Source organism: Quercus suber, unplaced genomic scaffold (genome assembly GCF_002906115.3).
Source record: "Quercus suber isolate HL8 unplaced genomic scaffold, Cork oak 2.0 scaffold_143, whole genome shotgun sequence".
NCBI classification, from domain to species: Eukaryota; Viridiplantae; Streptophyta; class Magnoliopsida; order Fagales; family Fagaceae; genus Quercus; species Quercus suber.
Window position 1 is genome coordinate 156,306 of NW_027069604.1, and position 10,680 is coordinate 166,985.

General features: G+C 33.6%; 1 protein-coding gene across 1 annotated transcript; it reads right to left on the reverse strand.

The window, feature by feature from the left end:
* Positions 1–8,943: 8,943 nt before the first annotated feature.
* Positions 8,944–10,680, reverse strand: LOC112026378 (protein PSK SIMULATOR 1; the record flags this gene model as incomplete). Its single annotated transcript, XM_024059059.2, is given in 1 exon segment — positions 8,944–10,680. A coding segment is annotated over 1 exon segment (1,416 nt). The 3' UTR covers positions 8,944–9,175.

Genomic DNA, 10,680 nt, shown 5'->3' on the forward strand with positions numbered 1-10,680 from the left:
ACCTATATTTTAAAATATTCTATCAGTTGGACATCATAATAAGTTTTCTTAGTGTAAGTTTGGATACAAATGCATTTGCATTTGTGAATGGGCTGCGTTTTTTGTGTGGGTCCCGTGATTTATTGTATCCTATTTATTGATCGCTACGGTTCAGATAAATAATCTCAAGCTGGATAATAAACAAAATTTAGAGTCAGGGTATTTGATAGAATTTGCAATCTTGTTTTGCAATAAACATGCTTAGAGCACATTATCTCCTCTATTTGCTAGTGATGCCTGAAGGCTATTTGTTTACCATGTTACCTATATTTTAAAATATTCTATCAGTTGGACATCATAATAAGTTTTCTTAGTGTAAGTTTGGATACAAATGCATTTGCATTTGTGAATGGGCTGCGTTTTTTGTGTGGGTCCCGTGCATTGTTCACAAGACCCGTAAGTACGAATTTCAGCCAATTTTTCTTTAAAATTAGGTCTCACAGCACTATTCATACATTTAATAATTATTTTACTACAGTGTTTTCAGTTTTCAACAATAAGCAATGTCTAAACAGAATTTAGACAAAGCATTGCTTGACAATCTCACATGCCATGCTTTTTTCTTTTCTTTTATTTTTATTATTTTTTTTTTTACAAGCACTCACATACCATGCTAGAATAGGGATGGCAATGGGGCAGAACGGGGCCGAAAGATGGGGTCTTCGCCTTTGCTCCGCATGGATTTTTCTTACCCCATCCGCACCCCGCCCCGTATGACGTGGAAAATTTCTTGCCCCATCCCCGCCCCTTAAGGCCCCGCGAAGTCTCACCCCACCCCGTAAAACATTATTTCTTGTTAATTTTCCCTACAACTATTACCATTTTTTCACTCCTTAGTAATGGACAAACCATATTTCTCCAACAAAGATAATATAAAATAATGGGAAAGAAAAAAAATTAAAACAAATCTCCTAGGCAATGTCGTTAAACAATTAAGCAATGTCGTTAAACAATTAAACTATATTTAGCAACGTCATTAAACAATTAAATTAGAAATCATAGCACCAGCAGCACATACACAAATGAGTATTCATTGGCCTAAAAAACACTAAAACAAATCTCCTTTATAACTTTCTTTTCCTCTTTGATAGGTCTAATTTTTTTCAAAACATCCATTCAATGGAAGATAAGAATAAAGCCGCATTCGTCTCTTTTACCCAATAAATGTTATAAATTACTAAGTAGCATGCGTTATTTAATTCCTCCCATTTTGTGACTACTTCATAGAGAACGGGACAAAGTCTCAAACCTGTGCCTCATAACAACCAAATACCCGCACACACACAATGATACAGACACAAATATTCTGTCTTAGACTCATACCTCATTAAAAAAATATATATATATTATGTTCATGATAAAATCTAAGTTGAGAAAGACATATGAATCATGAATGAAATCAGTAATTTAATACTATATAAATTTGTTTCTAATAAAAACAAAAGAAAACATTAAAATTGGTACTGTGGGGCCTGTTAGTTAAAAAGATATAGTAATCCTCAGAAGTGGGCTCAGGGCCCAACGGTCCAATCCGAGGACGCTTAGTTATCCGAGAATAGCCTAAATTTTTTTTTTATTATTATTAAATGGATAATATAGGAGAAAGGAGTAGATATTGTGTACGGCGGCATAACGCACGTCCGAGGACACCAAAGTCCGAGGTGAATGTAACTTTCATTTTATTGAGGAAACTCCGCAAAGTTGTATCTGAACTGGAAATTGGGTATAAACCTAAGGAGGAGTCGGGGAAGGTAGCAAATATCTTCCAAGGCCATCACCTCCACATTAAATGCTTTCCAGCTAACCCTCTGGCCGCATTAATGTGGAGGTGATACCTGAACAGTGACTAAGCAGCTTTATAGCCACTAAGCAGAAAGTTCCGGTAGGTGCTGGATAGGACAGAAAGGAGCTCCCACGATAAGAACTACACGTGTACAATAGAAACGGAGGGGAGAACGGAGTATATAACATAGAAACGAATGAAATAAAAGAGGACTTTTCAGAGAAGAAACAGAAAAGGAAAAGAGAGACGGACTGAAAGAGAGCCGAAGAGAGTTTTTCTCAAGGAATGAACCTAAAATATCCCTTGTTACTTGATGAGTATACCCTTTCCTATCAAACGGTACTAGTTCTTGTACCCATGCTCTAAAAATTTATTGTTTGGGCTTGTTGGGCTGAAAACTCATTCATATTCTGGGTCCAATCCAAATTGAGTCCCTACAATTGGCGCCGTTTGTGGGAAGAATTTGATCTGTTAAGAAGAAAGGGCAGGTGTGATACTCACGATGGAAGAGGGAGTACCGCAGCAACCATTGACGGGCCCGCAACAGGCAAATGCTAATCAGCACCAGGCAGAGTCTAGGGGCTCTCAGCACAGTAATCCGTTGGTAGACCACGAACAAGGGGGGGATCATGAGGGGAGTACCCGAACAACCCATACAGATAGAAGCCGCTCTCGGGGGAAAGGCCATGCTTCCCCTGTAAAAAGCGGAGGAAATTTGCAGCGTGAGATTAACAAGTTGAAGAGGGAATTGCAATATGAGCGACAAAGGCGTAAGGCTCATAACTCTAGGCACTCCTCTGAGGAGTCGGATGACACCAGTTACAGGCAAAGGTCGAGAACTCCACCCAGCGAATCTTTTTCGTGTGAGGAGGAGTACCACCGTGGGCGAAGAAATAAGAGCCCGACTCGCCAGGGTCAGGGGAATGATGCCTTGAACAAGGCTTTGAATCAGGTCTCTAAGTCGCCCTTCTCGCGACATATTGAGGACGCTAGTCTTCCTTGGCGATTCCACCAGCCTGTGTTCACCATTTATAATGGTCGAACAGACCCAGTGGAACATGTTAGCCACTACAGCCAGAGAATGGCTATTCATGCCAGGGATGAAGCCTTAATGTGCAAGGTTTTCCCGTCTAGCCTGGGCCTAGTGGCAATGAGATGGTTTAATGGCTTGAGAACTAATACTATTGACTCTTTTGAGAAGCTCACCCAAGCCTTTGGTGCTCATTTTATTACATGTAGAAGGGTTGTTCGACCATTGGGGTCGCTACTATCCATGATACTACTACCAAAAAAACAAAAAGTGGTCTAATCTTAAATTGCAACAATATTTATAGATATTTTTTTTCTTATCTTTTTCTCTTATAATTTCTAAGTTTTTAAAAATTTTAATTTAATTACAATCCAAATTCTTTTCTTCATCTATTTCTTTTAATTTGATTACAATCCAAAATCACACCTCCACAAATTAAGTTTGAATCCAAGAGAAATTGAGCTGAACTAAAACTCTACTAACTCTACTTTACTCTACTATTTAAGAATGCTAAAATCAATCAATAAAAAACCAAAATTAAGTGAAGAATTGCAGAAGGAAGGACTTGACTTTTTCCGTGAGAATAGCTATCTTCTTTTTATTTATTTATTTATTTTTTTTGCGTTTCTATTTTTCTATTAACATAGTTCAATAATTACTTAAATTATATGATTTTTAAAATATTTTACGTGTGGGGGGAAAAGCCCAACCATACGTAGTAGGCCTAAAGCCCAATGTGAAGGTCATTGTTTGTCCGAAAAGTCTATAATTGTCAAGGGGCACTTCGCGTGAAAGAAGGATACATGGGGACGAAGAAACTCCGTCCGAAGAGAGCATCGGTGTTCCGAAGAGATCATTATCCTCGGGTGAAAAGATTCTGGGTCATATAAATATCTGGGGGGTTCGAATTAGCTTACTAGTGACTTCAACAGTCTAGATAAGCTTTGGGCACGCCTGGAGATGAGGAATGAAGAAATATCTAAAAGGAAAAGCTGTCACCACCGTATTAAATGCACTGCAGCAACTTTTATGACCGCATTTATGTGGAGAAGACCCCTGAACAGTATAACTTCAGCTACCGCCACTCACAAAAAGCTGAGGGAGATACATGACATGACATGCACTCAAGTAGGGAACTAGATGAAGAACAAGTGGACGATGGGGATGATGGAGGAGGCGGCTATGTAAAGAAGATGGACTCCTAATAGAGGGGGAGGTCTGACTGTAACCCTAAGAATTGTAACCCGTACTCAATTTATCATAAATCTCTTCGAACTTGAACTTACATGATTTTTGTGTGTAATTTCATGCTGGTTTATGCTGGGACATTGTGATCAATCGTTATATGCTCCACATTCAACCTAGCTCTATCATCCACACTCTACAAATTTATTGTTTTTGGGTTTGGGCCACAAATCCTAACCCTACATTACATAATGCAATTCATTTTAATTATTGATGTATTTTTTGATTTGATGTTCTTAATTGATTGTGCAAATTATTTCCTCAATTATGGCAATATTAAAATGGCTAGACATGAATGCCAATATCAAAATGGTTAGACACATGTAATTTATATGTAAACTTTTACATTTAAATTGCAATACAATTTTTTTTTTCTCTTTATATACTTTTATTTATTTATTTTTGAAATTATTTTGACTGTGTTACCTAGAAGGTTTAGATACTTATATATATAATTAAATTAAAATTTTACTACTAAAAGCTTTTAGAAATTTAAAACTTGCCATAATTTTTTAAATTATTTTATAATATCTTCTTTTGCAAAAAAAAAAAAAAAAAACTTACATAATATACATTTTCCATGTAACTTAATTTAAAAATTTTTTTACTATTTTATTTGTTATTAGATTAGATTATATTATCAAAAATATATTTTTTTTAAATTTATATATACTTTTTAATGGCATAATACTAGTTATGTGCTTAATTTTAATGACATTGTTGTGAAGTGCGAAATTTTGTTTTAAGAACCAATTACATGTGGTTGTTTTCACTTTTTAAGATGTTTATGAACTTTCTTAGGGCGAATTAGCATGGGGTCATAAGCAAGAGACAGCAAACTAAAAATTTTCTTGCAAACATTTTTATGAGTAAAACCACAATGAAACACTACTATTTGTTTTTTTTTTATTATAAATTTTAAATGCATAAAAGTACTTCTTCAAGCACTAACCAAAAGTAAAATGTTTCCTAATGTCTTATTAACTTCTGCTTTAGATCTCTTTGTTTTTCATCTTTGTCTCCATAAACACTTTGAGTAATGTTTAGGAACATAACAAAAAGCCACAACAATTTCACAACAATATTTCTAAATTAGCATACTACTTCATACATGAGTCCACCACAATTTTCAATTTAATTTTTATCTTTTTAATGATGTGGCATACTAATTTCGGAATGTTGTAAATTTTTTGTGACTTTTTGTTGTGTTTATAACATTACTCAAACATTTAACCTTATAAGTATTAATTTTATCTTGAGGCTAATAATAACTTTTCATTCAGAAATTCTACAATTACATAAGTAATAATTACAAGAGAAATACTAGTCATAATTGCAGTTTAAGTTAAATCATTTAATGAATAAAAATCATCCATTACTAAATAAAGCTATGGGCATAATAACATCAATGGTGGGCCCAAATAAAAACTAATTGCAACTTAACACCTAGACTTAATTTATTGTGAAACTATTGTGCCGAGAACACTACTCTTCAAAACTTGGTTTGTGCATGCATTGCAAAATCTAAACTATATCTATCTATCTAAATTTACATGGTTTTATTGGGCATAGCTACAAGCCTACAGCTGTTGAGACAATAACATTTAGATTAGGATAGAATAAAATTTCTATTTTGTAAAAATTAAAAATTAAAAAAAGATTTAGCAGTGTTTCTTACATAAATTGTTACTTCTTTTTTTTCTTTATTTATTTATTTATTTTGGATAGGTTACATTAATTGTTACCAATACAATATTTCTTGAGGTGAATATGATAGAAGCTACACTACCCTAAACTTGGGTATCTTATATATTGCCTATCCAAGACAGGAATTTAAGGTGGGTTTTTAATGGACAAGGATATAGTGTTCAACTTCAAAAATTTACCTGCCAGGCATTAGAGGCTTAGCAGATGATCTAATTAATTAATTTGAGGTCACGAAAGGCCTAGAGGAATTAGATTCGGCAATTCTAGTTTTGGGGTGTAGTCAGTAATAGCGGAAGGATATTGCTCTGAGAAACTGTTAATATATCTTAAAGTGGTCCTTATAAAGGGATGTCAGATCAAATGCATTGGAAAGCTCCTTATAATTAATCAATTCAAGAGGAAGAAGATTCTAATTAGTTTTAAGTGATAAAGCACTTAAGCAGTGATACAGATTTGGGATCAAATTCTATTTTCAACAAGTTGGGATTTTCTAAGTAAAGGGAAAGGAATTCTTCTTGTTTTGTAATTCACCAATAAACAAAATCTATCAAAAACATGAACCTCTAAAAAAATTTATTGATAAATTATAAACATTTTTTTTTTGGAGAAGAATAATACATATGTTAGGTTTGATATTCACACATATTTGTGAGAGGAGTAAATATCATTAAACCCATGGCTATTATCTTAACCTATAAACTTTTCTTTAATAGTTTATCTTTATTTTTTGTTTGGGATAGGGAGCATCTATCTATTTATCTATTTATTGGAATTTTGAGAACAAAACATGTCCCATCTTGAATTTTGATTAATTACTTTGGATGTGCCTTAACCAAGAAGTTGGCGGCAAGGAGAAGAAATAAAAGAATAAAAACGAGAACTAATTAGGTGCGGGTTATCACTTCAAATGTTTCTACTCACAGATAGAAATTATAAAAATTAGAAGTATTACGTTCACAATATTTTCACAATACTTTTTAAATAATAAATTTTTACTTATTTTAATTTGAATTCATCACTAAAATTATTTTTTTAAACACTAATAATAGTCTGCAGTAATTGGTCACTTCGAATTTTTTATGAAAATAACATTTCTCTTTATAAAATGACGGTGATAAGGCCTAAATGGGTGTGACCATGTGAGAGAGATGGAAGCACTTTCAAGAAATGGTCAAAATAATAAGGCGTTTGTGATTTGTGAGTCAATTAGCTGTATTATATGTATATTCTTAAGATAATTCAATCAATTAAATAGGTCTAGTGGTTGAACATGCAACGATGATCTCACTTAGCCCCACACCCGAATCCAAAATTGTGCATTATTATAAGCAATTGTGATTCAATGTTAATGTTTGTTTTTGTTTTAAAAAGTATAAGAAATACACACTTGATTAAGTTAAACTCAGAGCTACTGCTTATAGCTTTATATAATGGCACATAATGGAAATGTGAAAAAAGATAAGTTTTCGTTCTAACTAAACATAAACATATATGTATATTCTTAAGATAATTCAATCAATTAAATAGGTCTAGTGGTTGAACATGCAACGATGATCTCACTTAGCCCCACACCCGAATCCAAAATTGTGCATTATTATAAGCAATTGTGATTCAATGTTAATGTTTGTTTTTGTTTTAAAAAGTATAAGAAATACACACTTGATTAAGTTAAACTCAGAGCTACTGCTTATAGCTTTATATAATGGCACATAATGGAAATGTGAAAAAAGATAAGTTTTCGTTCTAACTAAACATAAACATATAAATCTATAAAATAAAATAAAATAAGAAAAGTTTTCTAAATCTAATATAAGAAAATTTTAAAATATTTTTATCAAAAATTAAATATAAAAATATCAGAAAATAAGAAAAATTTTAGTTTTATTAAACTATAAAATATTATTTTAGTGTTTGGAGGTTATTATAAGGTGTTGAAAAACTTATTTTTAGATGAAAAAAGTTTGGCTCCAAACCGGTTTGCATATGGTTATCTTATTCTAGTCTAACCTACTATGTAATGATTGAAGAAATTATCCATGTACTATTCTTGTCATATGACTTTTTTAATGAGTCATGTGACTTATATAAATAATACACATGAATTGAAAATCATTAAAGTCACAACACAATAAATTGAAAAAGATTACTCCAAACCAGTTTCAAAGCCAAATTTGATCTTTTTTATATAATAATATTAAATTCATAAAAAATTTAATTAAAAAAAATTCCGTATAAAGATTCTATTTTTATAGAGATTTTTTTATAAAAAAAATTAAAAATTAAATAAAAATATTCTTTTAAAAAAGGGTGACCCCTAAAAAACTTAAAAATCAAATAAAAAAATTCTTTTAAAAAAGGATTACCCGTATTATAACTATTTAGTCTTACATCATATAAAATGAAAAAATACAAAAAATTTAAATAAAAAAAAATTGCCGAACACTTTAAGGGTTTTCCTCATGGTTTCAAGAACCAATATATTGCTACATCAAATTTACACACGCCCACTGAAAAAGTCTCCTAATGCCGTTGGTCATCCATAGACAACCAACTAATTAGGGGATCAAGAAGCTCTCATCACATTTCTATCCAAATTAGCTTCCTCTTTAATCACTTTCATTTTCTAAAATAGTTTTTAATTCACCCTTCGTGATAAATAAATAAATAAATAATATATCTATATATACACACAGTGTTAAAAGATTCCAATCATTACTTTAGGTATTGGGACCCACCCTCCATCTCAACCCAACTACTTTCATTGATTTAGAACTGAAATAGCACAATTAGAGGGAAATATAGCTTCCTCTTTAATCACTTTCATTTTCTAAAATAGTTTTTAATTCACCCTTCGTGATAAATAAATAAATAAATAATATATCTATATATACACACAGTGTTAAAAGATTCCAATCATTACTTTAGGTATTGGGACCCACCCTCCATCTCAACCCAACTACTTTCATTGATTTAGAACTGAAATAGCACAATTAGAGGGAAATTAATTAATTAGCAGTGCATAATCAACCACATGAATTACAAGCAACTGAATCTGGATCCAACGGTGCTAAAATAGTATTAAAAATGATGATAACAATAAGGACCAAATATGAGAAGAATAATTTCACATGACTAATAATTGTAATTGAAAAGCTGGTGCATTGTTTGGATTACTCAAAATCATATGATTTACATACATTTATATATAACCCTATACAGATCGGGGTTAGAAGCAAAACAAACCCTCAAAGATCTGAAACTCAGTTTAAACTAAAATCATCCATTATGAAATTTCAGAAACTTTAAAATTAGAACCCAAAAAAAAAAGAAAAAAAAAAAAGAAGACAAGGAAAACCAGTATTTCTCCTCAATTAGCTGAAATTCTTCACATTCAAGATCCCACTGAAGGTGGTGCATTCAAACAAGGCCTTAGCAGTCATCTCCCTTTCAAACCTCCATATATAATTCAATCCCACTAAAAGCTCAGTAATGGCAGCCTCAGTCTTCTCCTTATTAGCAAAATATAGTGTCTGCAAAAGCAACACATTGGTTTTGGGCACCAAATTTTGCTGCTCAAAGCTCCTTTCACTTTGCCATTTTATCATATTATGTGCTAATGGTGACAACCACCCCAATATTCTTCCCAAGGCCTCTCTCCACTCTCCAGCAAGCATAGGATCACTCGCTGAAAACCCTACTCCCTTCAATCTAGCCCTCAGCAATGATCGTATACTGCTTGGTAACATAGCATAAAGATCATCCCTAGCATCCACACCTACCAATTGTGGTGATTTTATCATCTTCTCTATCACTATGATCAAATTGGCATAGTGTAAGGCCAAAGCTGCGGCTCCTAGCGTAGTTGCTGGTGGCTTTAGGAGCTTTGAATTGGACTCGAAAAACCCATCTCCCAAATCTTTCGTTTCATCAAGTTTTGAACTTTTCAATGGCCCTGACACAAAGGGAGTGGAAGGAGCACTAGGGTTTTGATCAGAGGGGTACACGGTGGCTGAAGCTGAGAGACTACGAGACAGTGATGGTGGACACTGTCCTATACCGAAAACAAGCTTGATCCTAGCTGAGACAGTGAAAATAGACCTTACAAGCATTAAAGTAACACTATCAAAGCTTCGATTCCACAATGATCTGTCTTTCATATACTTCACCTCCTGTCTTTGCCAGAAAATCTTTTGCTGAAGCTCATAAATCTTCTGCTCTTTTATCGAGGATTCATTATTGCTAAGGTCTTTACAGTACTTAGAAGATTTGCTTAACCCATTTTCTAAAACAGAAAGCTCGTCCATTTCTTTATAAAGCGTGGCTGTAACAGTGACGTACCTGTCCATCTTTTTGATTCTAGCTTCCATTTCTTTCAAAGTTAGAACCCAATTATGAGGGTCGCGACCCGAGTTGACGAACTCATGGAACAAGCGCTCAAAGCAACGCAGATTTTGGTCCTCGCACTTCTTGGTTATTCTGGACACGGACTTGGCAAGGAGTCTGAGATTTTCAGCGAATTCGGCGCAAGCGAGGCCGAGGAGGAAAGCTTGGTCGTTGGAGACAATCTTTTGGACACCCTCGAGAGAAAGAGAGTCGTTGTGGATGCGAGTTATGTTTTTGTCTGAGAGGGATTGCCAAAGGTGGAGAAGCTTGGACATGAGCCCTGCGATCTCAAAGGCTAAAACGCCAACGTTGGACTTCTTTATTTGTTTTGGGTTCGGAGCTGCTGAGGTCAAACTGTTTGATATTGCAGTCTTTACTTTTATGAGCCAAGTTTCAAGAGCCATGATGAATCGTACGTGTATTATATATGCTGAATTTGAATCAAAATGAAATTGGCTTTGTTCCTTAGAAGAAAAAGAAGAAGAAGAAGAAG